General features: G+C 35.7%; 1 protein-coding gene across 1 annotated transcript in view; it reads right to left on the bottom strand.

Annotated features, from left to right (window-relative positions):
* LOC121427319 (tripartite motif-containing protein 45-like) overlaps positions 1–22,979 on the bottom strand; it is a 30,298-nt gene extending 7,319 nt beyond the window's left edge. Inside the window, exon 1 of the mRNA XM_041623658.1 lies at positions 22,344–22,979. Within this exon, the coding sequence (XP_041479592.1) occupies positions 22,344–22,979 (636 nt within the window). The remainder of the gene's footprint in view (positions 1–22,343) is intronic.

Genomic DNA, 22,979 nt, shown 5'->3' with positions numbered 1-22,979 from the left:
ATTTTTTTCCTGCAATCACCATGTATAATCGTTTCATGTAAATTTGATTGTGATATGTTATATATTGTGTATCTGTATTTTTTATTAGTCCTGTACTTCGTCCTAAAAAAACGAGTAACCTGGACTTATTTTCATTGTTTGTAACTTCCCTTTGTTGTTTTGAATAAAGGTGATATTAAAAAAAAAATAGTAGTATAGTAGGAGTAGTAGTAGGAGTAGGAGTAGTAGTAGTAGTAGTAGTAGTAGTAGTAGTATAGTAGGAGTAGGAGTAGGAGTAGTAGTAGTAGTAGTAGTATAGGAGTAGTAGTAGCAGTAAGAGTAGTAGTAGTAGTAGTAGTTTTAGTAGTAGTAGTAGTAGTAGTAGTAGTAGTAGTAGTAGTAGTAGTAGTAGTAGTATAGTAGGAGTAGGAGTAGGAGTAGGAGTAGGAGTAGTAGTAGTAGTAGTAGTAGTAGTAGGAGTAGCAGTATAGTAGAAGTAGTAGTAGCAGTAAGAGTAGTAGCAGTAAGAGTAGTAGTAGTAGTAGTAGTTTTAGTAGTAGTAGTAGTAGTAGTAGTAGTAGGAGTAGGAGTAGGAGTAGTAGTAGTAGTAGTAGTAGTAGTAGTAGTAGTAGGAGTAGCAGTAGTAGAAGTAGTAGTAGCAGTAAGAGTAGTAGTAGTAGTAGTAGTTTTAGTAGTAGGAGTAGTAGTAGGAGTAGTAGTAGGAGTAGGAGTAGTAGTAGTAGTAGTAGTAGTAGGAGGAGGAGGAGTAGCAGTAGTAGAAGTAGTAGTAGCAGTAAGAGTAGTAGTAGTAGCAGTAAGAGTAGTAGTAGTAGTAGTAGTTTTAGTAGTAGTAGTAGGAGTAGTAGTAGGAGTAGGAGTAGTAGTAGTAGTAGTAGTAGTATAGTAGTAGTAGTAGTATAGGAGTAGGAGTAGTAGTAGTAGTAGTGGTAGTAGTAGTAGTAATAGTAGCTTATTTTCAAAAAATTTCAAACTTTAATACTAAATGTTACCAGGGGAGTGAAACCACTCATCCAAGGTCCTTCGTTTCAAAAATACTTTTTTTCTACAAGCTTAGGCGGCGATTTGCGGTTTAGGTGCAATTTGCGGTTTAGGGCCTTAACACACGTTACCATGTATTTGTGTAAAAAAAATGAATATTATGTATCACATGATTCTAGTAATTAAATTTGTATTATAAACAAGACATTCTGCCTTTCTTTCATTATCCAAGAATATACAATAAGTCCCTGCAATCCGTTTTATTTATTGTGGACTTACTGAATTCTCAGTTTATTTCACTAGTTTAGAACGTGTGTGGTTATTTTCTTGACATTTGTGTGCAAAGGAATTAATGATCAACAAATGATTAGTAATGCATGGAAAATGCAAGAAAGAATAACATAAGTATATGTTGGACAATTTAAAATGGAAAAAAAAATGAGTGTGACCAGAAAGACATTTTCGGTTTTGCTGGTAATCTATTTGTTAGAGATCGGCTGTGAACCAAGGAATTCTCGGTGGAGGGGACTATAAATGCGCTACTTTTTCTTCACTTTTTTTCTGACAAGCAAAGGGGGGGAGGAAATAGAGGTCAGCAATGAAATCGCAACCCAAGTTACACCATTACTATTTTATTCCCCTTTTTTCTAATTCTATTGCATATGAATTATATTCCATCGTCTAACCCCCACCCCCTATTTGATTCGCCACACTCACTGTCAAATTTTCGGACAATATGATTTGATTACATTTTAGGAACTTTCCTTTTGGAAATTATTATTTCCTGCGTTCAGTTTGTTTTAATATACAATTTCGTCAAGATGGAAAAGGACTCTGAAAATGATAACCTGCATTGCCAAAGTAAAATTCTAAAATGTCGTAAGTGTATATAATTTCTCACCCGGTACATTTACCTTTACAGAATTTCGATGTATTAAAATAATTCTTATGTTGTATTTCTCCCCTTCCTTTTTCCTTGTAGCCAACAATCCATAAGAGCTCCGATGAAAATACAAATATAACGAGTTAATTAGAGAACTGTAAGAGGAAGAGCGTGCTTAAAAAGAGATACATAGAAAGGCCATTCTCGCCTGCCTAAATATCATATTCCAGCTCATATTGACTGATACATATTATCTCTAATTAATTAATTAATTTATTGTCTTTATTAATTAATTCATGTACTGATTGCTTTATCTCATATCTTTATCCAACTTGAGCGTCTGTTATGGTCTATGGAGTACGGCTAAAAATAAAACAACCGAATGGACGTATATGGAATCACAATATGCTTTATGCCGTTTTTCTCGCACCCTTCTAATTAAAAAAAATAAAACGAGCCGCATGATGATAATGATTAATAATTCATATAATATCCACTAAACATTGTGATGAAGGCGCTCTACTTATTTATTACCCGGCTTACATCAATTCTATTCCGTGAAAAGCATTATAGGCCTGTTTGCAGACATAAACATAGATATTTTATTTTAATATATTCTGCTTTTCATTCCCTCTATCTTCTCGAATAATATATCCATGGAATGCATATTTACTCCATGCTCTGGATTCCTATCGCATCACATTTTTTATATGCAGGTCAAACCAAACCACGATAACATGCATCAGAATAAAATCAATCGTGGAAACCTTAGATTTTTCGAATATTCATATAATGAGATTATATGGATAAAACATGCTTCATATACTTTGTACATCGTAAATAACACATATTAGTCTTCATTAGCATGATTATGCCTATGTCACGGTGTTTATCACTCTTTGGCGTTAAACCAAACTGACAAAGGGTGAATTCATCCGTACATCCTTCCCTTTCAAGTCACTCGTTTACATTGTTAGTAAGTGGCAACTTTATTGATCTTCGCCGGATGCCCTTTTGTTATTTTCAAAGGAAAGGGGGCCATGCCTCCATCAATTACCCCATCCGTATCGTTAGAACAAAATAGAGTGTATGTACGATCCGAGGTATTCTCAATAGCCAGCTGTATACACTTTTGTTTAGGATTATAGAAATCGATATCAACTTAAAGTCGTGTACTCTCTTCTAGTTTAATCTAGCTTGATCAGTTCATGAAGTTGAATATTATGACAACCATTTTCAAGAGGCAAAATAATGCACCTAAATGAAAGAAGAAAACAAAAATCGATGTGTTATAAACTGAAATCATGATTTTTTTTCTTCCTATATTCTACCAACGGCGCCATTTTGAAACCTCACTAGCAATTTTTTTTTTGTATTGAGTAGTTTTTATTGACAACTTCAATTCATATACAAAATAAAATATATGTAACAAATAAAACTTTGAAACATAATATTTTCATGAATGTTACAATAAAACACAATGTCAGACATCTTCCAATACATAATTATAAATAACATTGATTATAATATATGCATCAAGAAGAAACTTCTACAGAAAATTCCAACATATTGATTTTTTTTCCAGTGTCAAATAAAAAACATAAGAGAAATTTTCCAAATACAAAAATAAATCATTAATAAAACCTAAACGAATTGAAGCCATCAGCATATATATTTTTGACCCATCACCTCGGCCTCCTCACCCAAATAAATTCAAACACAAACTCAGCCCTTATCATTACCCCCCCCCCCCAACCCTCCCATGAACACCCCCATCCCCTATCCGGTGGAGAACTGGCTCTGGGCTCCAATACATGGTCTAATATTTAAGTTTTCCCATTTAGAGAAAGCAATCTAATATAGTATCGATCATGTCGATCGTTTTCGATCTATCGTTGATCATATCAGCGCACGCACGCAGCTCTGCGTGCGTTTTGGGTTGCATTTCGCTGCTCCCATTATTTTCCCTCACTCTTATTGATTACGGTGTATACGTGGTCCTGCGAAACTGAAAATCATTGAAATCAAGCTTTCATCGCGGCAATGCCCACTGTACGCGAATATTGGACTCTCATCGAAGCATAACTCGTTTTATAATGCTTTATAAACTATAGAAACAAAAGGTAAAAACGTATGACTTCCTGGAATGTGTAGTTTAATTAATGGACATTGTAATTATAACACAGAAAAGGCAGAAACATAGTATGAAATTGTATTTTTAAGGCCTGCAAATGGATTCGAGTAATAGCCTTTGGGGAACCGACTATATACGGCTCCCGTACATGAATGAGTTTTAGGGAACCGTATATAGCCGGCTCCCGTTGGCAACGGGTTAACAATATTGATGATGGTACGTTAAATAAGCTGATTATCAGATACAATACATTTTTTAATTGACTGATTGGTTGATTGATTGATTGATTGATTGATTGATTGATTTTTTTAAGGATGTTTTATTATATTCTCTCAAATCAAAATACACAATCACATTCTATAAACAATTTGTACAAACTATTTGAAACATAATTATAAATTAAACAATAAATCCATGACAATATAATTATACAAATTATACATCAAAACTTTGAAAATACTAGAAATTAATACGAATGCGTTTCAGTAATTACAAAATGAAATATTAACAAAATATATGACATGATGAGAGAGAGAAAAAAAGATAAAAATGTTGTTCCACTTCTAACCCCCCCCCCCCCCCTTCCGTCCCCAGGTTAGGAGCATTCTCGCCTTTATGCCTATATACTCTACATGGAAGGTCTCCAATTCTCCGTATTTTTTTTCTGTGTTTTTATTTATTTTGTTTTGTGGCTTTATCTCTCGTATGTACATGCATACCTTTGCCTTGTTACAACCGATAATGTCGCACCAACGCATAATTGGGACCTTTCGCAATCTTCACCGACGCTAATATTGGGGTCCCCTTACACAAAAGTTAACGCTTAATCATACACTTGATTTTTAAGATTGATTGTACATTATAGTCAATAGAATCAAACGTAGAAAACTGCTGTACGATCAATGCTAAACTTTGTGTTACAGGGGGGTTACAGGCCCTACAGATCTGCTTTTCGTGTGCAAAATCCTTTCCCGCGACACCCGCACTATACATACATGTATATTATGACTGATGGCTGGAGATATTCGAAATGCAGGACCTAAAATAGATTATGACATGGATAAGAAAGTGGTTTTTCAAACAGATCGAGTACATATTGAATGAGGAAAAACTTACTGAATGAACGCTTAGATATAGATCATTACAGTCCATCGAATCGATATTGCATTTAATGTGGATTATTGGTGGATCACTGGCAATTGATTTCATGGGTCAGATCAACCTCTCTAGCCAAAACCATTTCTGTACACAGCATATAAATGTACAATACGTTTAAGCACGGACCCTATAGGGTCCATGGTTTGAGCTAACGGGTTTCTTTGTTCTATTGTGTACGCCTTCTACACAAACGATATGCCTCTAGCACACGATGTAATGGGCATTATGTTTTACTTTCCCCAGAAATGGGGATTAGATTCAAATTCCGGGGGGACCACTTCCATTGATAAGTGGATACCAGGCGTGACAATGGAGTTTCGAAAAGCACCCTAAACAATGGAAGTAAGTCTTTTTCATATTATGAAAATGCATCTCTTAATTTGTATTTGGATTGTGACACCCTACAAGTATTGGATATGTCAGTATCCCTTTTTCAGCATTTTAAACATCGTTTTGACACCCTTATAACGCTACATAGGTCTATACGTAATGTACTTCCCACTCTGTCCCCTTTTACGCGTGGTTGCTCTTGGTATCCACTAATCAATGGAAGTGGGCCCCCCGGGCGGCCTCTCGAGCTCTAGGAGGAGTCAAATGTGGCTTTGGAAAGTCGTCCTCAATCGGATATATCGCTGTTACCATAGTAGCAACCAGAATTTTGCACACGAAACGCATATTGAACGTTTCCGTCGCAGATGCGAAACGAAAAAAAAATCTCATGTCACACAATTTGCATTGCCGGCTAGAGTTTTACGACGGGCCCAAAAAGTCTCTTCCAAAATCAACTACCGTTGTAATTAGCGTCCGCGTCCTCAAACGAAAGGTCGGGAATGTCGCAATCTGCGACATTATGCCAAGAGCGTCCGACGCATAATGTCGTAGTCAACGCATAATGTCGTAGCTTTTCTAACGCATAATGTCACATGTCGCAACGCATAATGTCGCAGCAAATCGTTAACGCATAATGTCACATGTCGCAACGCATAATGTCACAGCGGTATTTTCTTCAGGACTCGAGCTACAGATAAGATATAAAACATGCATTTACTTAGTATTTTGAGACACGAAAAAAGAGAATGAAATTATTTTGAAATCAGGATTACTCTTAATGTATGGATATTTGTCGCTTTATTACCATTTCGTCTACTGCCTTTTCCCCACTATTGCATGGTCTGATATCATTTCGTCTACCATTAGTTAGTCAACTATCAACATAGTCCAATAACCATTTCGTCTAATTACCATCTCGTCTAATAGCCAGTTAGTCTAATAGGCGTTGTGTTTATTATCATTTAGTCTAAATGTATTTTTTTCAGTTGGTCCAATATTCATTTTTTCCAATATCATTACGTCTATTACCTTTTGGTCTAATGCCAAGTGGTCTAATTACCACTTGGTGTACTCTCATTTTCGTCCATGTTCCATTTGGTCTAACTTCAGTTGGTTCGCTATCACTTTGTCTAAATCCATTTCGGCTAATACTCATTTGGTATCGTTGCCACGGGTCCAATCATCAATAGGTCCAATCATTGGTTCTAGGGCAATTTCCCCCCGGACAATTACCCCCTGGACAATTACCCCCTGGACAACTACCCCCGGACAATTACCCCCTGAACAACTACCCCCGATGAAAATTACCCCCAGACAATTACCCCTTATGAAAATTAACCCCCCCCCCCGAGGACAATTACCAACGGGAACAATTACCCTGCCCCGGGGACAATAACCCCCTAGACAAAGGGAGTGCACAGAGTTAGGGCCTAAATAGTGAAATTACAAGGCGTTCTCGTGTATATTATCTTTGCATATTTTTTTGCTTACTGTATTAAAACTAAAGCTACATCTTAATCTGGAATGTGCACCAATTGTTTCATAATTCTTAGCTTCTTGTTAGATGAATTGTTTTAAAATAACAGGTTTATAGGTTCTTCTTGTCAATAGTAGTGTTGATGGTTGCGTTACCGACTTTCAATATTTCTACCTGTGAAGGTGTGTTTTTAATGAAAATTAAACCTCAAATGAATCAAGAAAAAATCAGATCAGTTTTTAATCAGAGAAATTAGGCATTTGTGATTATTATGTCTAATCGTGTCTTTTCATGAATGTTTTATGTGGGCCAGTTTACACATTTTCTGATGTACATATGCGTAGCTATATAGCGCAAGGCCCCATTCCCATTTTTCATGATGCAGAAGGCATTGCTAAACAAAAAAAAGAAAAAAGGCGGAAAAGGAAGAAAAAATGAAAAAGAAGAAAATGAGAGAGAGGGAGAGAGGAAAGAGGAGAGGGAGCGATATAAGAGAGAAAGTTATTAACATATTAAGATAAAATAGAAAATATATTGAAAACCTGTGCCACCGACCCAGACCATTATAATGGTTCACGCCCGGGGGGGGGGGGCACTCAGTATATAATAATGTGCCGCAGAGGGAACCCCCATTTTTACACTCAGGTTTCTGTTCCGAGGCATAGCATCTTTGTCTTATTGAGAAAAAGAACAAAGAAAGCCGCTCCAAGGCTTGTCATATTTTTCGTTTCGCCGTTCCGGTCGCATTGATCTGCTACAATGAGCTGCAATTTTGGTGAAATGCGGCCGCAGAGCGCTGTCCGACGATCACCTCTGCGCGAGCGCACCCGGCGGACGTGCAGCCGGGCTAGCTACATCATGCACGCATGTCCGTTCCACAGGGATGCATCAGCACTGACACGCTAGCGATCCGTTCCAAGACCCCGTTTTTTTGTTTGTTTGGGGATAATTGTCCTCAGGGGGAATTGTCATAGCGAACCAACTGAAGTTAGACCAAATGGAACATGGACGAAAATGAGAGTACACCAAGTGGTTATTAGACCAATTGGCTATTAGACCAAAAGGTAATAGACGTAATGATATCGGACAAAATGGATATTGGACCAACTGAAAAAAATACAATTAGACTAAATGATAATAAACACAACGGCTATTAGACCAACTGGCTATTAGACGAGATGGTAATTAGACGAAATGGTTATTGGACTATGTTGATAGTTGACTAACTAATGGTAGACGAAATGATATCAGACCATGTGATAGTGGGGAAAAGGCAGTTGACGAAATGGTAATAAAGCGACAAATATCCATACAAAGAGTAATCCTGATTTCAAAATAATTTCATTCTCTTTTTCGTGTCTCAAAATACTAAGTAAAAGCATGTTTTATATCTTATCTGTAGCTCGAGTCCTGAAGAAAATACCGCTGTGACATTATGCGTTAACGATTTGCTGCGACATTATGCGTTGCGACATGTGACATTATGCGTTAGAAAAACTACGACATTATGCGTTGACTGCGACATTATGCGTCGGACGCTCTTGGCATAATGTCGCAGATTGCGACATTATGCGTTGCTGCGACATTATGCGTTGGTGCGACATTATCGGTTGTAACATGCCTCACCCTCCCTATTTATTTTTCTAATTGAGATTTTCCCATTTCCTTAAATGAAGAGACATCTTACCTCTACCTAGCGCCAGCCTTCTTTCTTCCCATTCTTCTTCTTTAAATTTCCTTTTAATTTCATCTGTGGTTATAAGTGTACCCTTTTCCCTCCCTTTGAAGATTAAATATTTAACAAAGATTTAAAAGTGATTGATTAAGCGATCTTTTCCTTCGTCCTTTAATTCTACACCTACAAGAATTTCCTCCCAGCTTAAATTACCCGTAGAAATAAAACCAAACACCTTACAATCATCCCAAACCAGACAAGCATATTCACATTCCAAAAAAAGATGGCGATATGTTTCCTCCTCTTTTTACAATAACAACTGAGGTTATTTTGTGAGATTTTAAAACGGAACAAGTGATGATTTGTATAAGCAATGCCGTGCAACATTTTAAACTGAAATTCTTTTAATCTACTGTTCAGAGTACATTGTCTTGGTCTCATAAAAATAAGTTCAATCTTTTCATAAGAGAAACTATACTTGTTTTTTAATCTTTCGAAAACATCAGGTATTGAGAAGTTACATTTCATAAAATTTGCATAAACGTTTTTAGATACTAACTCCTCTATTGACAAAATTCTTTTTTCAGATATAAATGATATTTCTTCCCTAAGAGAAGCCTCTTTGCTATCTATTTTCATATTTCGTTTCCAGCTGACTGGAAAAGTTTTATAAATTGACTCTATCAAATGAAAATCATTTATGTTTAAACCCTGTCTTAGGAAGTACGAAAATGGCCTTAAGTTTCCATCATAATCCATAATATGTTTCAATCTGTAAATATTTTTTTCATATATTTTTTGGTTAAATATGCATTTCCCTTCAATTCGTACAAATTTATTGTTAAAAAATATCTCGTTTCCTTTAAATGTTTCAGATTTTAAACGAAAATCCTTCGTCTCTATCCATACTTCTAATAAATCTATATAAAATAGCGGCAATGCTATCTCCAACAATCCAAGCAAGTAATCACATGAAAATATAAAATTTCCTCCCAGATGTTTTGTGGCATAATTGTAATATTGTTTCCATTTCATTGCACTATTTTCTTTTAGTCTTTTAATCCACATAACTCTCTGTGCCTTTATTAACCATTGAAAATTCATCATTTTCAAGCCACCTTGATGGTAATCTAAATACATCGTTCTTTTGTTAATCTTATTTCTGCCACCCCACAAAAAAGTAAAAGCCAACTGATCAAGCTCAATATAAACCCATCCTGGGATTGGTGTAAGAGATGCCACATATATGAATTTTGAAAAGATAAACTGCTTTAATAGTTGTATTTTGCCCATCAAAGTTAAATCTCTTTGCTTCCACCAGTTTAACAACTTCTTTATTTTACTTAATATTTCTTTATAATTCAATCTTTCTTTTACTTCTACATCTAAAGAAAAAAATACACCGAGAATCTTTATGAAATCCACCTTTTGGCCAAAAGATAAATCATATGATTTTCCTTGGGAGGAACCTAATAATAAAACCTTCGTCTTATCGCTATTAACTTTAAGTCCTGACACTTTTCTGATTTTGTATAAAATTTCTATTACTGTTTTTACTGAATCTAGATCTCGGACAAATATAGACATATCATCTGCATACATAACCTGTTTTACTTCTTCCTTTCCAAAGGAAATTCCTTTAACATCATTATTATATCTTATATTATGCGCTAATACTTCTATGCATAAAATGAAAAGATATGGTGAAAGCGGATCTCCCTGCCTTACCCCTCTTTCAACATGAAAATAGCTTGTAGAATCTCCCCCATTAAAAATACAACTTTGGCTATTTGTATATAATATTTTGACCCATTTGCGAAACTGCTGGCCAAGACCGAATGAACCTAATGTTTGATGTAAAAAATTGTGGGATATCGAATCAAAGGCTTTTTCTAAATCAATTGATATCATGTACCCAGGGATATTATTATATAACGTATGAAAAAACATATCATCAATTAATCTGATAGCTTCTCCTATATTCCTGTTTTTAATAAATCCTATTTGATCTGCTAACACTACACTCTCCAAAACCTCTTTAATTTAATTCGTTTTGCTAAAACTTTGGATATGATCTTATAATCTGTATGCAATAACGAGATTGGTCTATAATTCTTTACGTAATGTGGGTCTTTCCCTTCTTTAGCTAATAAAATAATAATTGCTTGTTTTTGTGATGCAGAAAGTTCTCCAAGAACAAAAGCTTCATTGAATGCCCCAATCAATACATCCTTTATTTCAGCCCAAAATGTACTATAAAATTCAACTGTTAACCCATCGTTTCCAGGGGATTTATTTTGCTTCATTTCTTTCAGTACCGAAATACACTCCTCTTCCAGTATATCCCCTTCACAGCTTTCAGAATCTTCAGATGATAACGTTGGTACATTTTTAAAGAAATCCCTAAAATCTTCCGTGTATTCCCTGGCATAAAGGTGGGTATAAAATGATTTAATTCCATTTAAAACTTCTTTCTCATTTTCAGTAATTTCTCCGTTAACCTTAACTAATTTTGTTATAGTACTTTTCTTTTTGTTTGATTGTAATAGTTGACTAAAGCACCTTGTATCCCTTTCTCCACTTTCGTACCATGTCGCGCGAGACCGAATTTTAATATTATCATTAATGTAATCGTAACTGTCTGCAAGTTCTTTACTTTTCTATTCTCTCTTTTTAATTAATTCTTCATATACTGAATTTACGCAACTATATTTTCTAAACATTCCAATTCCTTTTCGAGAGATTTTTTTTTTTATTCGCCAGTTTTTTCGAAAAAGTTCTTGTGAAAGACATTGTTTTCATTTTCAAATAATCCCATACAACTCTTCTATCTTTAACTTCTGATTTTATTTTCTCCTTTAATGTAAGTATTTCTATTTTCATTCTTTTCACATATTCTACATTGCCACAAAGGCTATTATTAAATTTCCAATAAGAACCATTCTTTTTACGCATTTCCTTATCAGTTTTATCATACAAGAACAAAAATATAGCTGAATGGTCAGGAGCTATAGATGGTAAAATTTTGCACCTAATAACAACATTTACCAAATCATCTGATATTAGCCAATGATCTAATCTGCTTTGCATAAATGGATTATTTTAGTGAAGGTAAATTGTCTTTTCAATGGATTTCTCTCCCTCCATATGTCTATCAATTGTAGTTCCTCCATAAAATTTTCTCCTTCTTTACTAACCTTGTCATGTAATTTTTGTTTCACTGTTCCATTATAAAATCTAATTCAGAATTCATAATAATATTAAAATTTCCTCCCATTAAAACAGGTTTGTTACAACTATTTTTTTTTTTTTCAATTTTATAATCATATCCTTTAACAATCTTATTTGATGATTTTCTTTATCCCTCGTCGGTAAGTATACATTACAAAGGACCATCCTATGTCCTTGGATTTCACAATCAATGAGTATGTATCGCCCTTCGTCATCTTGTTTTATATTTATAAGTTTAAAGTCTAGCGAAATTTTGATAAGAATGAGTACTCCTTTGCTGTTATTTGATCCATGGCTATAGTAACATGACCCATCCCACCCAGAACTCCATCTATCCTCTACTTCTTTTGTACTATACGTCTCCTGTAAAAAAAAAATTACATCCCCTTTCTCTTTACACCATGAAAATATTCGTCCCCTTTTCGCGCACTCTCTTATTCCTCTAACATTTAAGGAAACAAAATTACAATTTAAGCATCTATTCATAAAGAAAATCTAAAAGGATCATTCCACCATTTTTTTGTATAAAAACTAAGATTTTCACTACGCTATTTATAGGGAGAGTGAGGATTAGATTTCCTAGTGTAACTGCAGTACATAATCGAATGATAAACTCTAATTTATTGCGCCATTGTTCAAAACAAAAATGAGTGTCGATCAAATCGAATATTGTTATCCCTTCCTTGTAGAACATTATCTCTAAGAATCCTAAATAAGTTGCTCGTAATACCTGCAGGTAAAAAAGAAGGGAAGGAATCCCATCTATACGACCTCTCCAAATCAGCACTCCATCACAGCTCACCCTTCTCTACAGGTTGCTGTAGTATTTCCAATAATAAAAATCTACCCCTTCTTGACTTTTTCTTTGTCTTATTAAATATAAAGAAATAGCTGTAAATAAAATTCAGTCAGCATATACCGCATTATTAAGTTTAATTTCAAACTTATACCTACTAAGCCAGTATATTTTTTCCTGTTAATAAACAAGGGGACTATAGGAACGCCTCGGGACCCTGCTCGGCCGCACCCCACCCAAACACGCACCACTACCCCACCCGCATTGCTTCCGCTGAGGCTATATCCCCGACAAAAACAATACAAGTAAACAAAGGCACATGCTCAAATGAAACATAGCCAAACAAGGCCCCAAAGCACTCCCAAGCACCCCTGTTTCTATAGCTTTTAAAAAAAATCAAGCGATCCTGAGATTCACCTTTAGGTAAAGCCCCAGTCACATATAGACCCCGGACCATCCCGGATCTGATCCGGGGTGGTCCGTGTTGGTCCTTGAACAGGATATCCTGCGGATTTTTAAACCGTAGGACGGCCACTGAAGAATCGTGAATTATTCATGAGCAATTCGCTTCGCAATCCGCCTCCCTCAATACACTAGTCTGTAATAGAGGCCGTGTTTATTGTGATCGTTTAAATGCTGATTATGTTATGACAGTTCTTTCGTCTTGAATTATATTCTTTCCTCATATTGATAAAAAAGAATCCCAGTTGTACACAAGGCTCACGGGTGCACGTGTGTACAGTAGATCGCTCCACAGAACATTTATATTAAATTTTAATAGTCAATCAACAATAATTTGAATTTGATGCCTTTTTATATTGTTTGAATCTCCGCAGTGTAATTCACTTATTTGGGTTTGCCTTTCTGACCGTGGTTCTTTCAATCTTGAAATTGTAATTCATATCAGTGATATGATACTACTAAAAAAACAACAAACATGCATAATATTTGACAAGAATAAATACATTTCACAAAGATTAGAATTAAAGTAACGGTATGCCTATAATGATAGTCCTGTTAGAAGAAAATGTATGTGTTTGCTGTTTTAATTGACAATACTATTTTGGAATGATACGGCCTACATGTAGTTCTGATGTCACTGGCGCCGTTTCAAAGCGTATATATACATGTATGTTTGTTTATATATTGCTTGAAACTATAACTGCATCTTTTTTATAATTTCAACTTTGTGGGACAGGGAAAGTTTATGTCATTATGTATGTTTCATTTAATTTCATCACATTAATCTGGTTAATGAAGAAATTGTTTTAACTTGGTATACCGTTATTTGTATTCTATACCAATTAAGTTAATCAATTTCTTTTCACAACCACATTAATATTTACATGTAATAGCATTTGGTATACAGTACAATCATGTTTCCGACCAACCCTATAACCTAAGCTAATATCAATGTGTTCACAAAGCTAAATAAATAAAATGAAATGAAAAAACAAACAAACAGTGAGTGGGTGATGTAATTGGTCCCTCATTTGCATACCGACTAGGATGTGCTTATAACTGTTTTGTTAGATTAAGCGGAACCTTTGGCATGTCATAAATTTCATATTTACCGGTAAGTCAAATTTTGATGATTTTTTTTTAGTGTTATGCATGTTTGATTTGTCTCTTTTTAATCAAATAACATTTTTTTGTTGGGATTGACTTGCACTTTAACAGTGATGGATAAATGTTAACAGCTGCTGAACATATCCCTGATTTTCTATGTTCATATAGATTATTTTTTGAGAGGAGAGAGAACAGAAATATTATGCTTTCATGATCGGCCGGTAAACATAATGTTCCATTTTGTCAGTTGTGTGAAGGGATGTATACAGTATAAAGTTACAATTTAATAAACCGCAATATTAACTGTAATGTTATATATAATTATGATCAATGTGAAAGATAAACAGGATATTAATATTCAAACCATAATGTAACATGTAATTATGGTTAAGATGAAAGAAAGTTTGAAGAAGTAAACGTGTACTTTGAGAGAGAAAGAGGGGGAGAGGCGGAGGAGGGGTGGATGTGATGTTATGATGCATGGCAGATGATAAATTAATGAATTGATAGTGTTAATTTCAAAATCATAAACATAATATCAATATGAATTGCAGTTAGATCTGAAGATAAACAATAAATGCAATATGCAATAATGCAACTCGAGCCGACTGGTAAAAGAAAACTAAAACTCTATGCAAAAAAGGAAACCAACGAATCTATTTTCTGAGAATGATGAAAAATATCCACATTGACAAAACTATTCTTGTCTTATTTTATCAGGCCCTCATACAGAGCATATTAACGTATAATCTGATTTGTTACTATGGAAACGGTACCATGAAAGACAGGTCTCGACTAGATCAGGTGAGACGAGTGGCACAGAGTGATTGGGCTTGATTTGTCTAACATGGATTGTCTGTTCGAACAGAGAGTACTATCTAAAATAAACAAAATCATGAAAGATCAAAGTCACCCTCTCAATGCCCAATACTCGTTCAATCGATCTGGTATCCGTATTAACGTTCCACGCACTAATAGATCACGCTTCCGCCAATCCTTCTTGCCAAAATCTATTCACCTGTTTAATCAACTTGTTCGGAGATAATCTTCTTACAATAGCTTCAACTATACCAAAGTACGTTACATCTAATGGATAACAATAATTTAAAAAATAATAAAATGATAGGCCTAATAATAATAATATCAATGAATAGTACAAGGAAAATTACATAAAACATTCCTGTTTATCAGAATAAATAATGATCACAGTTAAAATGAGAATCAGCTCCCAACATGTCACGACCTCTAATGTGGAATCATATTTTTGTTGTCTTTTTTGCATTTGCTGTCTGTCTTTATGTGTATGTACTCACAGCTTGTATATATCATGTATATTGTCTTTCATGTGTTTGTAATGCTGGTGGAAAGCAAATTTCCATGCAAATGGACTGTAATGATAAATGAACTTATGTGTTGTGCTAATTATATTAGTCAATTAAGAAGAATTACACAAAATTAAAAAAAATTGAAATGTCATTCCGTTTAGGCAGTGTCATACATTAGAGAATGAAAATTATCCAGACACAGAACAATTTAAGGAAATAAACTTTTCCCCTCAAAATTTACGTTTTCAGTATAGGTATAATTGCATATGAAAACGAAATTATATGTACAAAGCATGAACGGATGAGAGAGACTCGGAGAGACCGGAGAGATTTGAGTAACACCATTGTCGTCACGTTGAACATTTAGTCTATGAATACAGACATATTTCTAACCTGAAGCTTTTAGATCCGAGTATTCCTCCATCAACAAACACTAATTTACTTTAAAAACAAAACAAATAACTAATTTCATAATCAACAGGGGTAATTTAGAATGATAACAGATTGCTTTAATTATTTTAAGAGGACAAATTTATAAGGGTCTCCTATTCACTTGAATCAAAGACTAAGTGATTGCAAGAAGCGAACCATTCATGAATAATTCATTTTTCTTCAGTTGCCATCCTACGGTTTAAAAATTCGCATCCGGGAGGCCAACACGGCAGTTTTTGACTGTCAGAAACATCCGGCGTCATCCGTAGACTGCCGGGTTGGCAAAGCCACCCGGGATGGTCCGTGTGGCTACCGTGTAGGTCCGTGTTGCTGCCGTGTAGGTCCGTGTAGCTGCCGTGTAGTTCCGTGTGGCTGCCAGGAGTATCCTTGGCAGTCCGTGTTCTTTTTTCCCATCATATCTTTACAACGCTATTTACTTCATGAACTTTTCAGTAGTTGTTAAACAGTTGACACACACATGCTTGATTTAGATGGATGATTAAATGATTCAGGATATTTTCTTACGCTTTGGAGATTGGCCCCCATCTAATATTTGTAAACTTAGTGCATGAATGAATTTTTTTTTTCTTTTCTTATATTTACCCAATTGTTGTCTGTTATTATTATTTCACATTTCATTTTTATTAAATATTTTATATGTATATGTTATGTACCTGTTACATCGAAATTGTACATTAAGTTTTATACTACTGCCCTGCATCGACAGTTATGCGTCATGACATGGGCCTATCTTAATTGTTATTATGTTTTCTACAGACTTTGTTAGTTTCTTTCCTTTATTGTAATTTCAATGAAGTGATATCAAATCAAATCGAAATTACATTTGTCGTTCAAGATTTAAAGTACTTAACAACTACTGTTAAAACAGTAAACTGTGTTGTATAAAAAACAGCGTTTTTACTGGTTAAGGAAGCTTTGATATCTTTTTTAAACACAACATGATAATGTTGCGACAAGGATGAGAAAAAAATGAACAAATAGATAAATAATTAAATAAATATCAGCTCATTGTTATGAACAGATTTTAATCGTGCTGGTCAATATAGCTGCCGTGTTGGTCCTTGAGCTGACGTGATGGTCCGTGTAGCTGACGTGCTGGTCCGTGTAGCTGATGTGTTGGTCCGTGTTGCTGACGTGTTGGTCCGTGTAGCTGACGTGTAGGTCCGTGTTGCTTAGTGTCGGTCCGTGTTGCGACATGCTCTGCCGGCAAGGGGCCGTATTCTGAAAAGTCTCGTAAGTTTCCACTTAAATATCCTTTTAAGTTACCCATTTAATAGAGCGCTAATGTACCTCCAAATTCGTATTCTGAAAACTCTATTAGCGCTCAATTAAGTCCTTTTAGGCCACTCCCCTACTGAGCCGAATTAACCAATCAAATGCGCTCTTACAACGTAAATTTTTCTCCTAGCGCGCAGTGTCTCTTCACTTTGCTGCCTTGCAGCGCAGCGCCCGGCTGCTGCAGGTGCACTGCACCACGATCTTGATACAAAGAATTTTTGCTGAAAAATAATGCTTAAGCACATTTGCATCGGAGATTAGAGGTTCGTTGTGTTGTTGAAATTAACTGTTGTCTTTTCCCTTTCTCTCTCATTTATTGTACCTTTGTGCTTTTCTCTTTTTCGAACGCGTTCTGATTTTCACAACCCCCTATCCATTGAATCCATTTGTAGCTTTCTTTCTTTTTCTTTTTCTTTTTTTTTACAATATTTTATTTGCCTCTATCTCGGGGCCATGATAGGGGGGGAGGGGGGTCTTCTTTAACTTAATTCCTACTTATTCTAAAAACTATATTTATATGAGAAATCTTCTCCAACAAAATTTGAATAAACATATTTTACAAATCAAACAAGCATGATTTTAAAAAAGCCGAAATTTTATTGAAATTTGATGTACAAACGTTATGACATAGGTTTTTACAGGTGGAGAAAACGATGGCATCACTTCACTATTTTTTTTCTTTTGTATTTTATTCTATATTCGTTTAAATACTAAAGGGGTCTATGCTTATTTTTTCATTGTCAGAAACAAGGTTTAATTCACTCCTGCACATTGCTGCATCTGCCGTGATTTGGCAATTTCATTATTGTCAAAAAAAGTGTGCAAAAACAAAATAGTTTATGATGCTAATAATAAAAGAAAATATAGAAAAATAATAGTCATGTTTTCCCTATAAGTACACAAATATTTCTGTCTCCCTTTTCCTCCTTTTCTAATTTATTTAATACCAAATATAGTCCCTAGGCCCTATTCCTTATTTTACTTGTTTCTATACACCACCTTTTCCCCCCTTTATTCTATTCCCTTTTTAGCTCTCTCCTTTATTCTCTTCCTTCCTCCTAGTATTAAACCGATTTGATGATATTTATACGAAATGAAAGCAACATTTAGCAATATATGGTGAGACTTAATGGACCTCTTATCACCATTATCTTTCCCCACTGGAAAGTCCGCTAATTGAGCGCTATGAGACTTTTCAGAATACCAAAAGTCTCGTAACTACTCAATTAAGTCTTCGCGCGGTCATAACGCGTAGTATTGCAAGTGCGCGCAACGCAACCCTGCCAAATAAGGAAAGGGGCACTTAAGTGACTTTTCAGAATACCAAAATGCTAATTGACCGCTAATTGAGCTTTCAGAATACCGCCCCATGGTCCGTGTAGATCCGTGTGAAGCTGCCGTGTTGATGCCGTGTTTAAGCCCCAGTCACATATAGACACGGATCCTCACGGATCAACACGGCAATGCCGGCATGATCCGGGGAGGTCCGGGATAGTTTTGCCCCGGATGACTGTAAACACGGCATCAACACGGCAGCTTCACACGGATCTACACGGACCATGCCGGCAGAGCATGTCGTCAACACGGACCGACACGTCAGCGACAAGGACCAACACGGACCAACACGTCAGCTACACGGACCAACACGTCAGCTACACGGACCAACACGTCAGCAACACGGACCAACACGTCAGCTACAAGGACCAACACGTCAGCTACACGGACCAACACGTCAGCTACACGGACCAACACGTCAGCAACACGGACCAACACGTCAGCTACAAGGACCAACACGTCAGCTACACGGACCAACACGTCAGCTCAAGGACCAACACGGCAGCTATATTGACCAGCACGGCAAATGAAAATCTGTTCATAACAATGATCTGATATTTATTTAATTATTTATTTATTTATCTATTTGTTCATTTTTTTCTCATCCTTGTCGCAACATTATCATGTTGTGTTTAAAAAAGATATCAAAACTTCCTTAACCAGTAAAAACGCTGTTTTTTTTATACAACACAGTTTACTGTTTTAACAGTAGTTTGTACTTTATAAATCTTGAACGACAAATGTAATTTCGATTTGATTTGATATCACTTCATTGAAATCACAATAAAGGAAAGAAATTTACAAAGTCTATATAGAAAACATAATAACAATTAATGGCCCAGGTCATGACGCATAACTGTCGATGCAGGGCAGTAGTATAAAACTTAATGTACAATTTCGATGTAACAGGTACATAACATATACATATAAAATGTAAAAAAAAATGAAATGTGAAATAATAATAAGAGACAAAGTTGGGGGTAAATATCAGAAAAAAAGAGAAAAAAATATTCATACATGCACTAAGTTTACAAATATTAGGTTACGGGCCAATCTCCAAAGCGTAAGAAAATATCCTGAATCATTTAATCATCCATTTAAATAAATTAAGCATGTTTGTGTCAACTGTTTAACAACTACTGAAAAGTTCATAAAGTAAATAGCGTTGTAATGATTTGATGGGAAAAAAGAACACGGACTGCCAAGGATACTCCAGGCAGCCACACGGACCTACACGGCAGCTACACGGACCTACACGGCAGCCACACGGACCTACACGGACCATCCCGGATGGCTTTGCCAACCCGGCAGTCCACGGATGACGCCGGATGTTTTTGACAGTCAAAAACTGCCGTGTTGGCCTCCCGGACGTTCAAGGACCAACACGGACCACCCCGGACCTCCAAGGATGCCCAAGGCGCCAACACGGATCTCTCCCCGGACCACCCCGGATCAGATCCGGGATGGTCCGGGGTGGTCCGGGCTCTATATGTGACTGGGGCTTTACAGTCATCCGGGGCAAAACTATCCCGGACCTCCCCGGATCATGCCGGTATTGCCGTGTTGATCCGTGTCTATATGTGACTGGGGCTTTAATGCCAGGAATAAATGACAAAATACTTATGTGGCAATAATTTCCACTGCTGGTAATGTACCTAATCATTGGTTCAAAACATTGATTGATTGATTGATCGATCGATTGATTGCTTGCTTGCTTGATTGATCGATCAATCGATCGATTGATTTTTTTTTAAACAAACAAGTGCACACCACGCTACCAATAATGCATATAGCATTTCCATTTATTTAAATGCAGGATAAAAGAGCTTTGTAGATTCAATGCCCTGCTCAGGCCGGGGCATAGGTGCCGCGGCCGGGATCGAACCACGGACTATTCATGTACAGCCAGGCGCCTTAGACTACATTGTACTCGGCCAAGGCAATTGATTGATTGATTGATTGATAGTTTGATTGATTGATTGATTGATTGATTGATTGCGAATTTATTTCATTTCTAAATTTCATCAAAATTACAAAGTAAAGGTTTCCTTTATAGTAAGACATATTGATACAAGATTTAAAATATCTAAATATCTATATTAAACAAATCATCTTATGTTTCTTGTAGAAAATAGATACAAATCCTAAATTATTAGTTTTTTATCGTATCTTCCCAAGTAAACGATAAACAAGGCTGAATAATATTTCAAGATATGACATAAAATGAAGAGGACACACGAAATAAAACATTACGAGAGCAGGAAGTAATAGCACGGTACAAGAACACAAAGAAAACAAGAAAACAAAATACTAAAAACGAGTGAAGGAAAACAAACAAAAAACAAAGCTGCACAGGTAGATATAATGAAAAGAGACAATGGATGGAGAAGGGAGAAAAAGAAAGAATAGAAAATCCTCAAAATATCATAAGAAGACTGAATAATAGGGGTGTTAATGAGATTGCTTTAATGCTATGAATTGTAGGCTTATTTCATAAAGCTTGTGAAAGTGAGTTCCAAGGTTTCATGCCAGAAGATATGACAAGTTTCTTCGCAAATAATATCCGTGTTCAAGGTAAATGGAAAATTCCAGCAAATCATGTAGGGTAGTGAGGAATATTGACATCACTTGTAAACAGAGTCAAAGTTTTAATACATTTATCAACATAATAGTATCCAAAGTTTGCGACTTGATTTTATATCTTTTATCGTCACTTATTGTTTGTAATTATTACCCCTTAAATTTCAAATTAACATTTCTATCCTTAATACCATTAAATATATTAAAGATCAAGTCCACCCCAGAAAAATATTAATTTGAATAAATATAAAAAATCAAACTAGCATCATGCTGAAAATTTCATCAAAATCGGTCGTAAAATGATAAATTAATGACAGTTTCGCTTATTTTTCACAAAACATTGATATGCACAACTCAGTGACATGCAAATGAGACAGTTGACGATGTCCCTCACTCAATATTTCTTTTGTTTTTATTGTTTGAATTATACAACATTTCATTTTTTATAGATATAACCACAGGGACCGACTTGACCAAACCATAGAGCTATTGACTAAACCGTATACATGTATTATTGAACAATGCTAATTCTACATGTTCAGGGAAGAATTAATCTTTGTTTCACTTGACAATGGGGATAAAATTTGAATATTTCATATAAAATACAAACATAAAAAGCGAATGGATGACGTCATCAGTCTCACCATTTGCATACCGACCAGGATGTGCATAATAACTGTTGTGTGAAATTAACCGAAACTTTAAAATGTCATAACTTTCCTATTCTGCATACGATTTTGATGAAATTTTCAGTTATATGCTTATTGGAATTTCCTCTTTTTATTCAAATCAACTTTATGTTGGGTTGAAATTGTCCTCAATTACTGTTAATGTTATTTAAATGCATGATCATTTCTATTCTTCTCAAAGTCATTTTAGCTCTCTTCATCATAAGCATCATCATCAATATTCATTTTCATTGTTCTTCTACAGGTGAGGATTCATGGGAGCCAAACTTTAGGTGCCGCCTTGTTCCCCATCCTTCTTCCCGCTCCTCCTCCTCTTTCCCTCTCCCTACCCCTCACCGATCAAGGCTTTTTTTCTTATCATTTTTTATCATCGGCATAAATATTATTTTCAGTGTCAATATTCAATTCAGTGTTCTTTTCCACACTATGATTTATTAAATAAATAAAATTACCTTCCGTCGCAACTCTTGTTCAAAGTCAACCTGGTTCTTGATTTCATGAGCTTTATGACCAACAAGTACGCACTTGTGACAGACGTGGACCTTACAATCCTCACAAAACATATCCTTGTTCTCTGGTTTGTGGATGGAGCACTTCTCGAATAAATGACCAATGCTAACCTTCCCTTCGATGACATCATCAATGGATACCATCTCATGATCTCCAAAGATCACTACAAGCTGTTGATGAGAATGCAGGCACTTATCACACATATAAAATGTACATGTTCTGCAGAATGACACGGCGTCTTTTTTAGACTTGCAAGCGGTGCATTTCTGGCACATCTCAAGAACAGCATTCATCCCTCCACACTTGGCGTGGTAATCGTCTACGCATCCGTTGATGGAGACATTGAGGCGTAGATCATCGACACGGTTGTCAGACAACTTGGTGATCTCCCTGCAGAGAGGACAGATCATGTGATCAAGGTCCTGGTGGGTTAGATCGTATTTCTTGAGACATCGCCGACAAAATGTGTGTCCACATGAAGTCAGGATTGTCGCCTCGACAAATATGTCAAGGCATAATGGACATATCAGGTTCGGTGAAGAGATTGATGCTTTCTCTGATTCACACTTCTCAGCCAT

Source organism: Lytechinus variegatus, chromosome 14, assembly GCF_018143015.1.
Source record: "Lytechinus variegatus isolate NC3 chromosome 14, Lvar_3.0, whole genome shotgun sequence".
NCBI lineage: Eukaryota > Metazoa > Echinodermata > Echinoidea > Temnopleuroida > Toxopneustidae > Lytechinus > Lytechinus variegatus.
The sequence above is the reverse complement of the archived record's forward strand: the minus strand, read 5'-3'. Positions and strand labels throughout refer to the sequence as shown.